Source organism: Danio aesculapii, chromosome 16 (genome assembly GCF_903798145.1).
Source record: "Danio aesculapii chromosome 16, fDanAes4.1, whole genome shotgun sequence".
Lineage (NCBI taxonomy): Eukaryota > Metazoa > Chordata > Actinopteri > Cypriniformes > Danionidae > Danio > Danio aesculapii.
Genome location: NC_079450.1, coordinates 11,058,465 through 11,077,601, shown reverse-complemented (window position 1 = coordinate 11,077,601; position 19,137 = coordinate 11,058,465). Strand labels below are relative to the sequence as shown.

Sequence of the window (19,137 nt, the reverse complement as noted above, 5' to 3'; positions counted from 1 at the left end):
CCGCCCTCTGTCCCGCTCTCCCACTGGGCTGCTGGTGAGTGGAAGGTTGTGGGTTCTAATCCAGGGACGGGATCCAGTGTGGCGGCACTGCCCTCTCTTGAGGTACGTTATCTAGGCATGGGACGATAACCGCTTTCAAGGTTTACCGTGGGTTGAAAAAGTAAAACATTTTCTGTTATACCGTTCCTAAGGTACAGTTGAAGTCAAAAATTATTCGCTCATCTGTGAATTTTTGTTCTTTTTCCAATATTTTCCAAATGATGTTTGACAGAGCAAGTTATTATTTTGCAAAGTCATTCATTCATTCATTCATTCATTCATTCACTTATTCTGGGGCCGGGTCGCGGGGGCAGCAGTCTCAGGAGACAACGCCAGACGTCTCTCTTTTCCCAGACACTTCCTACAGCTCCTCCGGGGGGATCCTGAGGCATTCCTAGGCCAGCCGAGAGACATAGTCCCTCCAGCATGTCCTGGGTCTTCCCCGAGGCCTCCTCCTGGTGGGACATACCTGGAACACCTCCCTAGGTAGGCATCCAGGAGGCATCCGAAACAGATGCCTGAGCCACCTCAACTGACTTTTCTCGATGTGGAGGAGCAGCGGCTCTACTCTGAGCTCCTCTCGGGTGACAGAGCTCACTTTATCTTTAAGGGTGTGCCCTGCCACCCTGCAAAGGAAACTCATTTCGGCCGCTTGTATCCTTTTGGTCATGACCCAAAGCTCATGACCATAGTTGAGAGTAGGAACGTAGACTGACCGGTAAAACGAGAGCTTTGCCTTTTGGCTCAGCTCCTTCTTTACCACAACACATTACTGCTGCCGCTGCTGCTGCCGCTGCACCCTTAAATCCTCCCCTCAAAACCCCAAGATACTTGAACTCCTCCACCTGGTGTGAGGAATTTCCTCCATCCCAGATTAAGGCTAACCACCTTTTCTCGGTGGAGCACCATGGCCTCAGATTTGGAGGTGCTGATTGTCCCAGCCATGACACACTCGGCAGCAAACCGGCCCAGTGCGAACTAAAGTTCCATGCTCGATGAAGCCAACAAACAACATCGTCTGCGAATAACAGAGATGAAATCCTGTGGTCCCTGAACCGGACCCCCTCTGGCCCAAGGCTGCGCATAAAAAATTCTGTCCATAAAAATTATGAACACAATTGGTGACAGGGCAGCTCTGCCAGAGTCCATCATGCACTGGAAACAAGTCTGACTTATTGCTGGCAATGCAAACCAAACTCCTGCTCTGATCATACAGGGACAGGACAGCACTTAACAGAGCATCTCTGACCCCATACTCGCAGAGCACCCTCCACAGAATGCCATGAGGGACATGGTTGAATGTCTTCTCCAAGTCCACGGAACACACGTGGACTGGTTGGACATACTCCCATGAACCCTCGAGCACCTTGGTGAGGGTTTTTCACAGTAAAGGTCTTTGCTCACTGAAGTCTAAAATTTTCGTATGCGTTTTTTTCGTATTCATATGCAAAGAATTCGTCAAGAAACAAACCTCACACACTGAGTCCGATGCGTATTAATTAATCGATTTCGGAAAAACAAAAAAAATCGCAAAACATTTTGGAGTCAAGCAGTAATGCTTTGTTCTCCTCTCTCTTCTCCAAAGTAGAAAAATTAAAAGGAATAGGCTCTACATATTGTGTTCATCCAATACTAGCCTACATAGAGAATAAGGAGTTCTTCTCCTTATCAAGAAACAGCGATGGATTACCCCCAAATACAAAGTTTATTTCAGGAAATAAGTGGAATTTTGATACATTGCTTATGATAGTTCACACGTTTATGTATGTAAACAAATCCTGAACAGAGACTGGCATACCTATAGACATTATAATAAATGATGGCCGCGTTGACGTATCGGAGCAATGGACTGAAGGCCATGAGGCGATTACAGTATGTCTGTGCGTCAAATGTATGGACACACACACACACACACACACACACACACACACACACACACACAAAAAAACCCAAACAGTACCAGGGGAGAGGTGTGCCAGTCACAGAATCCATGGGTTCTCAATTGTCCACCATATTCTGTCTTATATTATGCTATATTATCTGTGGCTCAAGTGACGACATATTGTATTTTGCCATTCGCTTGTATGGTGGCTCAGAACTGTCAAAACACCTTTCAAAGCGCTTTTTTTAGATGAGAAAAACAGAAAAAACTCGAACCCGGTTCAAATTTTTTTATGACGGACGAAAGTTTCGGAGACAGTGTGTCAATACGATTCACACAACGTGAGGTTGAATTTATTTTTTAACGTGCGAAACTTACAGACGAAAATTTCTGATTCAGTGTGCAATAATCTTAATTCTTATATTTTTGTTCTTCTGGGGAAAGTCTTATGTGTTTTATTTCAGCCAGAATAAAAGCACATTTTAATTTGTTTTATACAATGAGTATAATTCTAGTGGATTGAAAAAATTTGTTCTGTCATCATGACAAGATAAAATAAATCAGTTATTTGAAATGAGTTATGAGAACTATTATGTTTAGAAATGTGTTGAAAAAATCTTCTCTCCATTAAACAGAAATTGTGGAAAAAATATTCAGTGGGGGGACTAATAACTCAGGAGACCTATTAATTCAGGAGTGCTAATAATTCTGACTTCAACTGTACATGTAAAATTATTATTATTATGTTTTTTTACTTGTCAAAAACGTTTTTATTTATTTAGAGCAAAAGTATCTCCAGCAGCAAATGATCATCCACATCAAAGCTTCTGTACTGGTCAGCCCACGGATCAGCAAACATCTGAAAAAGAAATTGCTTATAAACCAACATCCGAGCATGTTATGGACCTGAGCAGTGCAGTATTATGTTCAATTGGGGAAATGTTTTTTCCAGACACTTTTATTCAGACATTTAAAAATAACTTATTTTAGAGTATTAATCACAATACTGTGAAACCGTGATATTTTCGTGCAAGGTTATCATACCATCTGAATCTTAAACCGGCCCATGCCTAACATTATCTAACAGCCGAGCGCTCTCTCCGGCGTTGGATTTGAGCGGCTCTGAGGTGTTAGACAAACAGTTAGTCACGCAGGAAGCAAACATGTTCATCTGTTCTCCAAGCCAACCATTGAGTCATGTCTGAGTTCAGAAGATGCGGTGCCCAGTTTCTTCACGGTAAACTAATGTTGACGTATTGTCTGTTTAATAATAGAATGAACATGAGTTTTCACTAAGTGTCCTGGTGTAAAATGAATGCTGCGAGCATAGTTACTAAGTTACTTAAAGGCAGGGGTGCCCAAACTTTTTCACATGAAGGGCCAAAAAACAAATATTATTATGAACCGTGGGCCAAATGTAAATATACTAAACTATATTACATTAAAGTTGCCATGAGTAATTTCCTAATTTATTTCATAATATTTTTAAATAAATAGAAAACATAACTTTAAATCGTAGCTAAGGCACTATAACTTTTTAAATTATAAATTATTGCAAAAAAAAAGACAAAAAAAAAAAGATGAACAATCCCATTGTTAAATGAAAACTGTAGTCAAGCTGAATTTGCCTTAGTCTTGATTTGCTCACCAAAGCCTCTGCATTGTCAGGTGACAGTATGTACATATTAACAAAATTGGATTAATTTACGCCATTTAATTGAAACATTTCATATCAGTTAGCTTTTAACAAACAAACTAACAATTCAAAAATATTGAATTGACAATCTAGAAACCATCCCCATCATTCTTCCTCTATTCTCAGGGGGATGGTGGGCCAAATCAAAGGTTACCATGGGCCAACACGGGCCCTACTTTGGGCATCGCTGCTTAAAGGGTTAGTTCACTCAAGACATAAACATTCTGTTATTATTTACTCACCCCTTTGTTATTTCAATCCCCCAAGACATATGTTCATTTTCAAAACACAAAATTAGATATTCATTTCTCTCATCTTCCCTAGACAGAAAGGGTCCTGAGACGTTCAAAGTGCAGAAAACGTGACAAAACATTGTCAAAACATTGCTTCACGCTACTTTTTCAACTGTAATCATATGAATCTCTAAGAACACTGTGTGCGCCAAAAAAACTATACAAATGGCTTTTAGAAGCTCTCAGATTTAATCTAAAATACTGCATATTAGTTTGTGTACCAAAGATGAACGAAGGTCTCAGGGTTTGGTATGACACAAGAGGAGTTAGAGTATTATTAACATCATTTTCATTTTTTGGGTGAACTATCCCTTTAACCCTTGTAAAATATTTAAGGTTAGTTTTGATGAAAATGAATAGTGTTTAGTTAGAGGAAGAAACTTTTGCAAATGCTTTCCAATGTTCAAAGTACAAAGCATCGCAGTGGATACATGGTAGGGTTGGATATCGTTCGATACCAGTGCTAAATCGATACTTTTAAAATGGTACCGTTGCCTGAACCAATATTTTTGAGCCACAAAATTTACAAAAAAAAAAAAATTATCATTTTAATTGAACATTATAATTAAAGTTTAAAGTATACATCAATTCATATTTTAAATATTGAACTGCATTAATATATTTCTTTTGATTATTGGTTTGTTTTAAGATTTGAATTCTGCAATTAACATCACATAAGCTTACTACTATGGAAAGGCTGTCATCAAAATCAGGAAACACCTTTTTTTAGGGTTGGGGCTTGTGACTACGTTTTCATGGACATCAGTGATCTAATGATTTACCTTAATCTGAATAAGAAAATAATATGATTAAGGTGTTTACATGAGTTGCTTTTTGAATGTTCCTTGCATGATTCCCTTTTACATGTTACAGTACATAGATCGATTAACGTCATTGCATCACCGCGCTCTCCGTTTCCTCAACAATCATTGTACCTAGTATTATGTTATTTATTAAATTACCCAATAAATTATATTTTTAAATGTCTACCCCCACCCCTACCCTAAACCCAAGCGTCACAGTACTGTACAAATATTAATTATCGTTATTCAGTGTTACAAAATGATGCTATATTGACCGCTGTATCCTATCTAGACTTTACCCCTTTCCTCTGGAGTTTCATGTACTGAAATTCGGGTGTTTCATTTTTAATTGTTCGACTTTAACTGAAGTTTGGCAGTTTCACTTTTTTATTCAGGAACATATTGATTATGCCTGTGATAAACTGAGAATATGAAGTAAGGACTGCTGGAAGAGTGTTGTTTTTGATAGCGCCCGCCAAATGGAAAGAAAAAACCTCCGCAGTTTGTGGTTCTTTAAGGTAATCAAAAATTGCTGTTTACATGGTAGACTCTTAATTGATAACAGCAGACAAAAGAGAGAACAACATCAAATTTACTGTACTGCCCCCATAAAGACTGCATTATCAATGCCTCGCCCAAGCGGTAATTCGTTTTTTTTTTTGTAATTTGCAACATGCAAAGATGATATAATGCATACATGAATACATACAAATGTACATGTGTTCAAAAAAAAATCTAAATAGTAAAAACTTTGAAGTATTTAAGATTATGATGACCATTAAAGCTTCATAGCAGTCTTGTGAAAAGAATCTATAGACCTTTAGCACTGCCTACTCTTATGAAGCACCAAAAATAATGTAATTAAGATTGTCTCCCTACAGTCCCCTCTCTACAGAAATATTTTTATAGACATGCATATTTTGCAATAGGCCTGAACTTTGCTGTTTCTATAGAAACAACCAACAACTTCAAATGAGCTGTGTTTCATTTGATTTTGTCATTCACAATTCTTCATAGGATTGTAGGCTTTTTTAACCCTCATTAAAGCTGTTAAGTGTTGTACAGTTGTCTTTTAGTACAGTTTTCCATTTGTTTTGCTTCAAATTATTGTTGTCATTCTCTTTTTTATTAACATTTTAACAAAGACTATTTTAAAAACTCTATCGCAAAAATGAATGAGTTTAATGCTTTCATTCATTCATTTATTCATTCATTCATTTTCTTTTTTCTTAGTCCCTTTATTAGTCTGGGGTATGAACTGAGAATATGAAGTAAGGACTGCTGGAAGAGTGTTGTTTTTGATAGCGGAATGAAGCGCCAACTTATCCAGCATATGTTTTGCGCAGTGGATGCCCTTTCAGTGCAACCTATCACTGGGAAAGATCCATACACACTTATTCACACATATATACTACAGACAATTTACCTTACCCAATTCACCAATAGCGCATGTGTTTAGAATTGTGTGGGAAACCGGATCACCTGGATGAAACCCTTGTGAACATGGGGAGAACATGCAAACTCCACTCAAAAATGCCAATTGAGGCTCGAACCAGCGACCTACTTGCTGTGAGGCAATTGTGCAACCCACTGTGGCACCGTGACGCAAAAATACTTTCATATTAAATGCATATACTGAATTTTTGGATCTATTTTGTTAATGGAAAGCATTGAGACTTTTCCAGCTAGACATGCTTGATGTAATGCATTTAAATAAAAAACTAGTGTGAGACAAGAAGTACCAATATTTTATGTGCTAAAACCTTAGTATTTCCTCAGTAAAATATACAGTATTTCTGCCAAAAAAAAAAAAAAAAAAAAAAAATATATATATATATATATATATATATATATATATATATATATATATATATATATTTAAAACCAACAAATCAATGCCAACTTTTTTATTTGCCCTTCTTAATAGCATAACACTACCTTCTATCTTCTACTACTACTATCTTCTCCAGTACTCTGATTGGTGGAATTTGGAATTTTCTGCACAGCATAATGGGAAATGTAGTTTCTCTGTATGTATTCTACTAGTAAACAACTATATTGTTCAAATTTACTACCCTTTCGTTATGTTCATGGCTGTTTTTGACTTCCAGTATGATGACATTTTTTGATTACAAAGCCATGAGACTATATAATCATGTCTTCTTGATTGTTGGAGGTTTTCCCTATTGGAAAGAGGTAACATTTGTAATTCCTACTGTTGATCATCAGTTGGCAACATTAACCCCTTAGATAGGCCTGTGCAAAAAACCTTCTGGTTTTTATATGGAGCTCTATGGAGTAAAACAGCTAAATATACTGCAGTGTGCGTAAATACACTTACATGTTAACTGTGTTCTAAAAGTTGAAGTGATTATTTTGATTTTCTCAGACATATCAAGGTAAGCGTGCAAAGGTCTCTCTCACACTCACACACGCACACACATACTATACTCCAAATAAGACCATATTAAAGCCAGAAACTACGCTTTTGTTTGCACTGCAACTGATGATCAACAGCAAAATTACAGATTTGACTTCTTCCCAACAGGGAAAACAACCAACAATGAAGAAGACATGATTTTATGGTGTCATGGCTTTGAAATAAAAAAATGTGGTTGTAATGGAAGTCAGTGGGTCAAAAACAGCCACTTTCATAACAAAAGTCAAAGTGTATTGTTGAGTTTTTCTAAATTTTCAAAGCATTTTCTCCAAATTTGTGTCAAAATAAGATTTGTCACCAAAAGTCATTCCATTTGTTGAAACACAGAGAAAGTTGTGGCCAAATTAGGTCTCAAAATCACCCCAAAGTGGATGAAAACATCCACAACAGCACACAAGGGTTAAAACTGCAACAAAAGCATATACAATCAGTTAGCAACCTCAGTACTCACTAAAGGTCTGTCATCAAAGTTTTATCGGTTATTATTAAAATACTGTGCTATAAAAATAGAAATATAATTAGTTTTTTAGTTTCTGACTGTTGCACTGTATGGTTGTTATAAAAGAGTCCACCTCCACTGTCTCTAAATGTGACTCGGGTCCCTCATTCAATGTTAGTTAATGAGGTTTTTCATTTCTTTTCTCACCTGCTAGGAAAAACAGTATGATAAATAAATGAATAAATTGTCCTGTTAGAAAAGTAACATCAGCTCATCTCAACATATGATTTGAGTCATCATTCATTTCAAATGCCATGGGACAAGTGCTTAAATAACTAAATTTATTCTACAATTGTAATATTGATGGTTACTGTACCAAACACTTCTAAAAACTCTATTAAAATCATATTTTAGCAGAAACTCTGATTGCTACAAGTTTTTAGTGCACTGTAAAATGCCTCACATTGGTTAAATGCTTCTGCATTAGTTAATACAATTCAAAGAAATGTGTTCTTTTTGTTTTGAAACTTTATGAAATAAATTAGGAAATTACCCATGGCAACTTTAATGTAAAATAGTTTGGTATATGTGTCTTTGGCCCCTGACTCTCAATGATATTTGTTTTTTGGCCCTTCATACAAAAAAAGTTTGGGCACCCCTGCTCTTTAGAAACACAGAGCTCACATAGGATCATCAAACAGAATGAATTAGCATTTTCTGATGGAAATAACAGAGTCGGGTAGCAGCGTTTTTTAATGTTAACGTTTTAACATATCTTCATAAATGCGGCTTTCCAAATGGGAAATTTTCAGTGTATAATCAGAACTCTTTTTGAGCTAATAAAGTTTGCAAGAACTACACTGTAAAAACCTCATTAATTAACAATTTCCTTATACAGTATATCATTATTTACAGCTTTTTTTCTGTTTATTTACGGTTGTGAATTATATTATAGGATATTGATCTCTGTTCTGTCCACTTTTGATAGTGAAAAATACACTCTACAGTTTAGCAAAGTGAATTTTATTGACATTTTAATAGTTTGAAATATAATATAACATATAAGAAATAATACATGGAGAAATAAGTCAGTGAAATAACAAAAAAAAAAATGCTGGTAGTTTATTACCAGGTTTTTATATGGTACTGTAATTTACAACAGCAAACAAGACAATATATCTCTTTAAACTATTAAAAATAGCAACAAAAGTCACTTTTTTACTAAACATCAGCTTCGCATGGTGCAATTGAAAACAAAAATAACAACAACATGAAATCACAAAATATGTAAAATCGTTAATTTAACGATATTTTTACAGTGTAGTATAACTAATAATAATTAATAATAACTGAGCGAGTTTGATTTGGTGGAGCAGTTCATTTGAAGTAAATGTGTTAGTTTAAAATAAACCCTTATAACCAATATGTTTAAGTAATATCAAAACATTGTTGCCTTGCTGGCAGCACGGTGGCTCAGTGGTTAGTACTGTCACCTCAAAGCAAGAAGGTTTCTGGTTCGCGTCCCAGCTGGGCCAGTTTTCATTTTTTTGTGGAGTTTGCATGTTCTACCCGTGTTGGCTTGGGTTTCCTTCGCGTGCTGCGGTTTCCCCACAAAGTCCAAAGACTTGCGCTATAGGTGAATTGCGTAAATAAATTGGCTGTAGCGTATAAGTGTGTGTGAATGTAAGAGTGTGAAGGTGTTTCTTAATACTGGGTTGCAGGTGGAAGGGTGCATAAAAAATATGCTGGAATAGTTGGCGGTTCATTCCGCTGTTGCGACCCCTGATAAATAAGATACTAAGCAGATGTAAAATGAGCGAATGAATGAATGTTGCCTTGCTAACACTAATTATTCTTGAGCAGATGATTTTTCACAGCTTCATCTGCTGTCTAAACCTTTTTCTGTTGATGGATTGTGTCTTTTCAGGTTGAATCTCAGATTGCATGTCTTATGAAATGATTACGCACACAGAGAGATCTGACATGTTTTTTTTTTTACTCTGCTATGGCGTGAACCTCTTGCCTGCTGTTGCCAGTCTGTTCTTACTGTAGGCGTTGGGAAATATTTATGAAGCAACACTTCCCACTATTGGTTGACTGTGGATAGTGCAACAATGCTGGAGTGTCTTGCCACCAGCAAGAGCACATTATTTCAGTCAGTTGCACCACATCTGCTCATGCAATTAATGCTATTATCATTTACATTATTAATAATGAAATAACACAACTGGTTAGAATAAATGTCAAATGTATTTTAAAATCTGCTCAGTAAATTGTAGATTTTGATTATGTGAAATATTTTTTAGTATTTGTTTTTAATTGATATTTATATTTATATGTTTTAAACTGAATCTAAAATAGTTTTTAAAAATACTCAAATTTGTTTTGGGTGTGATTTTAATTTGATTTAATTAAATTATTTTTTTCTATATTATATTCATTCATTCATTCATTCATTTATTCTTTCATTTTCTTTTCATCTTAGTCCTTTTATTAATCAGTTATTAACCGTGCTGCCCTATATTATATTTATATTATTATTATTTTTTGTATTATTGTCTTATTAAATAATAACAACATTACATTATTCATATTAATTCATTATATTAAATTAGACTAAATGAAATGGGGTCGCGGATATAACTGAGGACGCGGCCGGTGAGGGAGGTGTCGCGGACACCGCCCTCTCTATTCTAGCCGCCTAGGTCGCCTCTATGGACGCGCCGGCCCTGCCTATGCCTTCAAGCTAAAGAGAATTGGGGAAGGGCTAAGGGGTAGAATTGGGATTGGGCCTAAGTTTTAAATATCTGACTATGCAGTCTAAATGCTCCACTGGTTATGTTCATTGTCTGTGGTCATGCGTATTTATAGAGTCTGTGTTTTTTCTCTTCAGAGTTTCCTCAGTAGAAGACTGAAGGGGTCCATTAAACGGGCCAAGAGTCAGCCCAAACTGGACCGAACCAGCAGCTTCCGCCACATGATCCTCCCTCGCTTCCGCAGTGCCGACCAGGAGCGGTACGTCCCAGACCTTACCCCTAAAACACACATTCTGCATCATAAGCATCTTGCTTTGTTATGATGCTCTGTTCATATGTGCTGTATGCCGTAAAACCTGAAATTAATTTCTTTGAATTTTGGGTTTGACTGTATAGGTTACATGGTTGCCACAAATAAATTCTGTATAATACCAATTATCAAATCATCATATACATATCATTTACAACAGGAATTTTTTGTTATAAATGCCTATTTACATATACCCAGAGAATGTATGTATTGAAAAAAGTATATAGCCTAAAATATACAGTGCATATGGAAAGTATTCATAGCGCTTCACTTTTTCCACATTTTTTATGCTACAGCCTTATTTCAAAAAGGATTAAATTAATTTATTTCCTGAACATTCTACACACAATACCCCATAATGACAATGTGAAAAAAGATTTCATGAAATTGATGCAAATTCATTCAAAATGAAAATCACATGTACAGAAGTATTCACAGCCTTTGCTCAATGCTTTGTTGATGCACCTTTGGCAGCAATTACAGCCTCAAGTCTTTTTGAATAGGATGCCACAAGCTTGGCACACGTGTCTTTGGGAATTTTTGCCCATTCCTCTTTGCAGTACCTCTCAAGCTCTATCAGGTTGGATGGGAAGCAACGGTGTACTGCCATTTTCAGATCTCTCCAGAGATGTTCAATAGGATTTAGGTCTGGGCTCTGGCTGGGCCACTCAATGATATTCACAGAGTTGTTATGAAGCCACTCCATTGATATTTTGGCAGTGTGCTTTGGGTCATTGTCCTGCTGGAAGGTGAATTGTTGCCCCAGTCTGAGGTCAAGAGCACTCTGAAGCAGGTTTTCTTTCAGGATGTCTCTGTACATTGCTGCATTCATCTTTCCCTCTATCCTGACTAGTCTTCCAGTTCCTGCAGCTGTAAAACATCCCCACAGCATGATGCTGCCACCACCATGCTTCACTTTAGGGATGGTATTAACCTGGTGATGAGCGGTGCCTGGTTTTCTCCAAACGTAACGCCTGGCATTCACTCCAATTTTAGTTCAAGATTAATTTTAGTCTCATCAGATCAGAGATTTTTGTTTCTTATGGTCTGAGAGTCCTTCAGATGCCTTTTGGCAAATTCGAGGCGGGGAGTGGCTTCCGTCTGGCCACTCATGCCTGATTGGTGGGTTGCTGCACAGATGGTTGTCCTTCTGTAAGGTTCTCTTCTCTCCAGAAATTTTTCTGTTACCTTCCCCATTCTTGTGCTCGAGACAATCCTGTCTCAGAGATCTACAGACAATTCCTTTGTCTTCATACTTGGTTTGTACTTTGGCATGCACTGTCAACCCTGGGACCTTTAATAGACAGGTGTATGCCTTTTCAAATCATGTCCAATCAACTGAATTTACCACAGGTGAACTCCAATTAAGCTGCTGAAACATCTCAAGAATGATTAGTGAAAACAGAATGTACCTGAGCTCAATTTAGAGCTTCACAGCATTTTTTATTTTTAATAAATTTGCAACAATTAAAAAAAAATCTTTGTTCACATTGTCATTATGGGGTATTGTGTGTAGAGTTTTGAGGAAATAAATGAATTTAATAAGGCTGTAACATTAAAAAAATGTGATTAAAGTGAAGTGCCATGAATGCACTGTAGTTGGTAACATGTGTGCCAGTATTACATTTTATATAGTTTAATTCAATTTTATTTTATTTGTATAGCGATTTTCACAACAATTATTGTTTCAAATCAGCTTTACAAAAGGTGCACGTCTTTGCATAATCAAATTCAGAAGAGTTACTAGTAACTTTAACTAATTAACTAGTAACTAATAGCTTTTTACAGTTAAAGTTATATAAAAGCATAGTTAACCTGCAGTTATATAGTATATGGTGATGTCTATGTGTACATGTTGTTCAATGAACTCTATTTGTGTATGTGCTGTCCTTAAAGTCTTGATTGTTGGCATCATCTCTACACAGGGTTGGATCTACATGGCAGTATACGTCCAATATTTACTTTCTCTATGGGTACTATTGATGTGGAATAAAATAAAGTGCAATAAAATAATGTCAGCAAATCAACATTTTTGGTCAAACTTGTCGGTTTAAATGCCGGATTGCTCTCCAATTTAATATCTCTGAGACTGAAATGTCCTTTAGTTCCTTATTAGCGTCTTGGAGCATCAGACAGGTGCAGCGGTGCTCTTGTCATGGTTTATTCATTCATTTATTCATGCTCCGAGCTCACTGTCAGCCTGTGGTCTTCAAGAATCCGCCAGCTTGTGCTTTTTGAAGCTCTCGCTCAGTTTGGACAGGGAAGCGCCTCAGTGACTCTTTCTGTTCAAAGGGGAAGTTTTTCACTGTGTTGTAGCTTTGAAACGAAAGGCTGTGCTGCTGTTTGGAGGAATTCTAACAGGCGACTCCACTTTCATTTAATGGTTTGATTCAGCCGCTTTGATTGTCATATGGTGTACGGATGCAGTCTAACAGCTGGAAGGACAGCGTGAGGTGCAGAATTTTCAGTCTTTTAGCCATCCTTTCTTTTGCTGTGCTCCATTTTAGGAGGTACAGTGCTTGAGAAATGTTACTGAGTACACCCCATTTTGAAAATGAATATTTTTATCTGTTTCTCAGTGAATATAGGTAATATACAGTTGGAGTCAGAATTATTAGCCCCCTTTGATTTTTTTTTTTCTTTTTTAAATATTTCCCAAATGATGTTTAACAGAGCAAGGAAATTTTCACAGTATGTCTGATAATATTTTTTCTTCTGGATAAAGTCTTATTTGTTTTATTTCAAATAGAAGAAAAGCAGTTTTTAATTTTTTTTGAAAACATTTTAAAAATTATTAACCCCTTTAAGCAATATTTTTTTGATAGTCTACTGAACAAACCATCGTTATACAATAACTTGCCTAATTACCCTAACCTGCCTAGTTAACCTAATTACCTAGTTAAGCCTTTAAATGTCACTTTAGGCTGTTTAGAAGTGTCTTCAATAATATCTAGTCAAAAATTATTTACTGTCACTATTTTATTTACTATTTACAAAGATAAAATAAATCAGTTATTAGAAATGAGTTATAAAAACTATTATGTTTAGAAATGTGTCAAGAAATCTTCTCTCCGTTAAACAGAAATTGGGGGAAAAAATAAACAGGGGGGCTAATAATTCTGACTTCAACAGTACGTAAAACTACAATTATTCATTCATTTTCTTTTCGGCTTAGTCCCTTTATTAATCCGGGGTCGCCACAGCGGAATGAACCGCCAACTTATCCAGCACATGCTTTACGCAGCGGATGCCCTTACTGCTGCAACCCATCTCTGGGAAACATCCATACACACTCATACACTACGGACAATTTAGCTTACCCAATTCACCTGTACCGCATGTCTTTGGACTGTGGGGGAACCGGAGCATCCGGAGGAAACCCACGCAAACGCAGGGAGAACATGCAAACTCCACCCAGAAACGCCAACCGACCCAGCCAAGGCTCGAACCAGCGACCTACTTGCTGTGAGGCGACAGCACTACCTACTGCGCCACAATTTTATATATATTTTTTTCAAACATACACAGATTCAAAGAGAACCACAGGTCAACAGGGAGATTGCAAAAGACCAGCTTCTGCTTTAAACAGGACTGACTAAATATCTACTATTAAATATGTACTATTCAAAAATATACAGACAAATGTAAAATACAGTAAAACACCCTAAATCTGTTGAAACGAGTCGCTCTGATGGCGCTTGAATTTTCAGCTGGATATTATTGGGAGATCACTGACAGGAACAGTGAACAGCTCCGCCAGATCATGAGGCTGTTTTTGCGCCGAGTTTGAAGTAATTAATCAGAGAACAGGAGAAAATGTATTACTTGGATCATTTTAATATAGCATATTAATAATGAAATCCAAAAATTATAACATAATTTTTTTTAAGCTATCTCGCGGACCACCTTTAGGATCACTAGCCGCATTTCCACTGTCGGGCTAGTAGAGTAGAGGTTGAGTAGTGCGGCCGAAATCATGTCGCGTTTCCACTGTCGAGCTAGTAGCTCGCATCGCATGACGCAAACCCCGCTCCCAGAATGTCCCCCGAATCAAACGTCACACAACCCACCCACAGCGGGAATCAGGCCCATAAAGCACACCATCGCATCATCATGAAATAATTAAAATGGGTAAACTAAATTGGCCGTAGTGTATAATAAATTTAATAATACATTTTATTTATATAGCGCCTTTCCAGAGCTCAAGGACACTTTACACAGAATGTAACAAAAAAAATGTAACAAAAAGAGATAGTACAAGCAGACATAAGTAGAGACAACATTAGGTACACAAACATACAGGAAGTCAAATATAACAAATGGAAATACAAAACAAGACCTAAGAGATCAATAAGCAGAGTGCAGGTGGATCAAATGAAGTGGTCAGTTTGTCAAATCACAAGTGAAGCATTCTGAGATATTATTAACAGAACAGAGTGAGCGTGGTAGAGAGTTCCAGAGTTTGGGTGCAATAACACAAAATGATCTGCCCCCATTGAGGAGAGGCGGTACCGAGGGAAAGCAAGAAGGCCAGAGTCACAGAGAAATGTAATGAGCGAGTAGTGGTGTAGGGGACAAGCATGGTGAAAAGATAAGAGGGAGCTAGGCCATTTAAGGACCTAAATGTAAGAAGGAGAATTTTGAATTTAATGCGGTATGCAAGGTCTTGTGTGAATGTGAGAGTGTATGAGTGTTTTCCAGTACTGGGTTGCGGCTGAAAGGGCATTCGCTGTGTAAAAACATATGCCGGATTAGTTGGTGCTTCATTCCGCTGTGGCGACCCTTAATTAATGAAGGACTAAGCCGAAGGAAAATGAATGAATGTGAATTAACAGAAACTGTCAATTTACAGTATATGAGTCCAGTTGTCCTCTTCTTACCACTCCATCTCTGTCCTTCATTCTCTCTATACGTCTTTCTTTCTCTTCCTCCTTTCAGTTCCTCCAGTTTACATAACATTTTGATTTCCTCTGAGAAGACTCTGGCTGTCTCACTATTCGTTCTGTCTCTCTCTCTCTCTCTCTCTCTCTCTCTCTCTCTCTCTCTCTCTCTCTCTCTCTCTCTCTCTCTCCCGCTCCCTCCTCCACTTGCTCTATCATTTCTTTCATTCTGACTCACTCCTGTGGGTCTATTTTTATACCCTCCATCTCTCTCTCTCTCCTCCACTGTATGTAGTTAATGCTGCGAGGCTGAATGTATACATGTACAGTGATTCTCTGAAGACGCAGGGGAAGCCACACATCACTAGTAGGGATCGAACGCTTTATCATGCTTTTTTTTCTCTTCATATTTATGTAATCGCACTTCTCAATAGGCTTGTCAATCTTCTCTTCAGCTGTTTGAAGGGTTTTGCGTTTCTAAACTGCGATGTGAGTGTGTGTGTGGGTGTTTGCAGGTACACTGAGGGAAAGGTGTGTGTTGTTTTGTGAAGTAAATGTGCTTGTTTTCATGCTGAGAGCGATTAAAGACTCTTTCACATATGCATGCAGGCGCACCTTTGACTTTTAAGATCGTGTATCAGGATTAATTTAACCAAATGTATATTGAAAAGCTTTTTTTGTTTTTATATATGACTTCAGTGCCATATCTTCAATTTTATTTGTTAATTATCCACAGTGCAGTTATTGAACTTCAGAATGATTAACTTCAGAATGAATATTTGATTATTGTCTGGCACAATAACAACAACTTTAGGCTCGTTTTAGATTATTTGTTATGACTTTATTTTGATGGTCCCTTTAACACATTTTGTTGAATATAAGTTACATTGCATCTACATGCCGACTAATTCTCATTAGATTATAAGTAGACTGTTAGGTTAGGGTTAGGGTTAGTGTAAGTTGACATATACTTGCAAAGTTTCTTATAGTCAGTTAAATGTGTGTTGAAGGAGCATATCAACAGATATTAAGCAGACAGTCTACTAATGGGAATGTAAATGAGAAGTAATTGGCATGTAGTTGCGATGCAACTATTAGTTAACAAAATGTGCTATAGTGACCATCAAAATAAAGTGTTATTTTAGTTTCGTTGTTGTGTTTTTAACTATAAAAGCAAGTTTTTTATTTTTGAAATTGAGTTTTATTGAAAAGTAATAATTCTGAACATTTTTATGAAGTAATATAACTTAATTTATAAATTAAGATATTTTAATACTTTAATATTTTATACTTTTACATAAAATATTTTAGTGTTATATGGATAGTTGTGGATAGATGAATGGATGATATAATAGTATAAAATATTTTATATTTTACATTTTAAGAAACTATACCCTAAATTCTGTTATTGCCTGTTATTTAAATTAATAAAAGTTTACTGAGAATTGTTTAATCAAGTCAAGAAATGTTGCACAAACACATTTTTTTTCTCAGCTAAAAAAATTATTTTAGTACCTTTCTTTAAAAAAAAAAAAAAAAAAAAAAAAATATATATATATATATATATATATATATATATATATATATATATATATATATATATATATATATATATATATATATATATATATATATATATATATTTAAAAAAAATTGCATTGATGTTTATGCCAACTTGGCAGAAACAATTTTATTGAGCAGTTGAAGTCAAATTTATTAGCGCTTCTGGTTATTATATTATGCTTTCACCATGGCAAATACAAAATAAATTAGTAATTAGAAGTTAGTTATTAAAGCAATTATGTTTAAAAATTGATTGAAAGAAATCTTCTATCCCTTAAACAACACTTGGGAAGTATTTTTAAAATAATAAAAATTTCACAGGAGGGCTCATAATTTTGACTTGCGCTGGCGCAAGGCAGCAGACCGAGTGCCTTAGTGTGCCACCAATGATGATATACAGCCATATCACACTGCTACGAGTGTGATATTGCATTTATACAACAGTTTGACGGCATAATCGTGTATACAGTGCATCCAGAAAGTATTCATAGCGCTTCACTTTTTCCATATTTTTTTATGTTACAGCCTTATTCCAAAATGGTTTTAATTCATTTATTTCCTCAAAGTTCTACACACAATACCCCATAATGACAATGTGAAAAAAGATTTTTTTTAATTTATTAAAAATAAGAAACCTGAAAATTCTTTGGGAATTTTTGCCCATTCCTCTGTGCAGTAGCTCTCAAGCTCTATCAGGTTGGATGGGAAGCGACCGTGTACAGCCATTTTCAGATTTCTCCAGCGATGTTTAATAGGATTTAGGTCTGGGCTCTGGCTGGGCCACTCAAGGACATTCAACGAGTTGTTTTGAAGCCATTCCATTAATATTTTGGTGGTGTGCTTTGGGTCATTGTCCTGCTGGAAGATGAACCGTCACCCCAGTCTGAGATTAAGAGCAGTCTGAAGCAGGTTTTCATTCAGGATGTCTCTGTACATTGCTGCGTTCATCTTTCCCTCTATTCTGACTAGTCTTCCAGTTCCTGCAGCTGAAAAACATCCCCACAGCATGATGCTGTCACCACCATGCTTCACTGTAAGGATGGTATTAGCCTGGTGATGAGCGATGCCTGGTTTTCTCCAAACGTAACATCTGGCATTCAGTCCAAAGAGTGAAATTTTAGTCTCATCAGACCAGAGCATTGTGTTACTTGTGGTCTGAGAGTCCTTCAGATGCCTTTTGGCAAATTCCTGGCAGGGAGTGGCTTCCGTCTGGCCACTCTACCATACAGGCCTGATTGGTGGGTTGCTGCACAGATGGTTGTCCTTCTGTAAGGTTCTCCTCTCTCCACAGAAGAATGCTGGAGCTCAGACAGAGTGACCATCGGGTTATTGATCACTTCCCTGACTAAGGCCCTTCTGATCACTCAGCTTAGATGGCCGGCCAGCTCTAGGAAGAGTCCTGGTGGTTGTAAACATCTTCCACTTACAGGTGATGGAGGCCACTGTGCTCATTGGAACTTTCAGAGCAGCAGTCATTTTTTCTGTAACCTTTCCCAGCCTTGTGCTCGAGACAATCCTGTCTCAGAGATCTACAGACAATTCCTTTGTCTTCATGCTTGGTTTGTGCTTTGGCATGCACTGTCAACCCTGGGACCTTATATAGACAGGTGTATGCCTTTTAAAATCATGTCCAATCAACTGAATTTACCACAGATGAACTTCAAATAAGCTGCTGAAACATCTCAAGAATGATTAGTGAAAACAGAATGTACCTGAGCTCAATTTAGAGCTTCACGGCAAAGGCTGTAAATACTTATGTACATGTGATTTTTCAGGTTTTTTATTTTTAATAAATTTGCAACAAAAAAAGTGGAAAAAGGGAAGTGCTTTGAATACTCTCCGGATGCATGTATGTATATATACAGTATATATATATACACTCTCAGAAATAAAGGTACGTGATCTGTCACTGGGGTGGTACCTTTTCGAAAGGTACAAATTTGTACCTTAAAGGTCCATATTAATACCTCAAGGGTACATATTAGTACCTAAAAAGTACAAAAGTGTTCCCCCTAAAATTTTTAGGTACTAATATA

The 19,137-nt window shown here is 36.7% G+C and overlaps 1 protein-coding gene across 1 annotated transcript in view; it reads left to right on the top strand.

Annotated features, from left to right (window-relative positions):
• Positions 1-19,137, top strand: part of syngap1b (synaptic Ras GTPase activating protein 1b) — a 297,039-nt gene that overhangs the window by 160,422 nt on the left and 117,480 nt on the right. Inside the window, exon 5 of the mRNA XM_056475755.1 lies at positions 10,486-10,607. Coding sequence (XP_056331730.1) covers positions 10,486-10,607 — 122 coding nt within the window. The remainder of the gene's footprint in view (positions 1-10,485; positions 10,608-19,137) is intronic.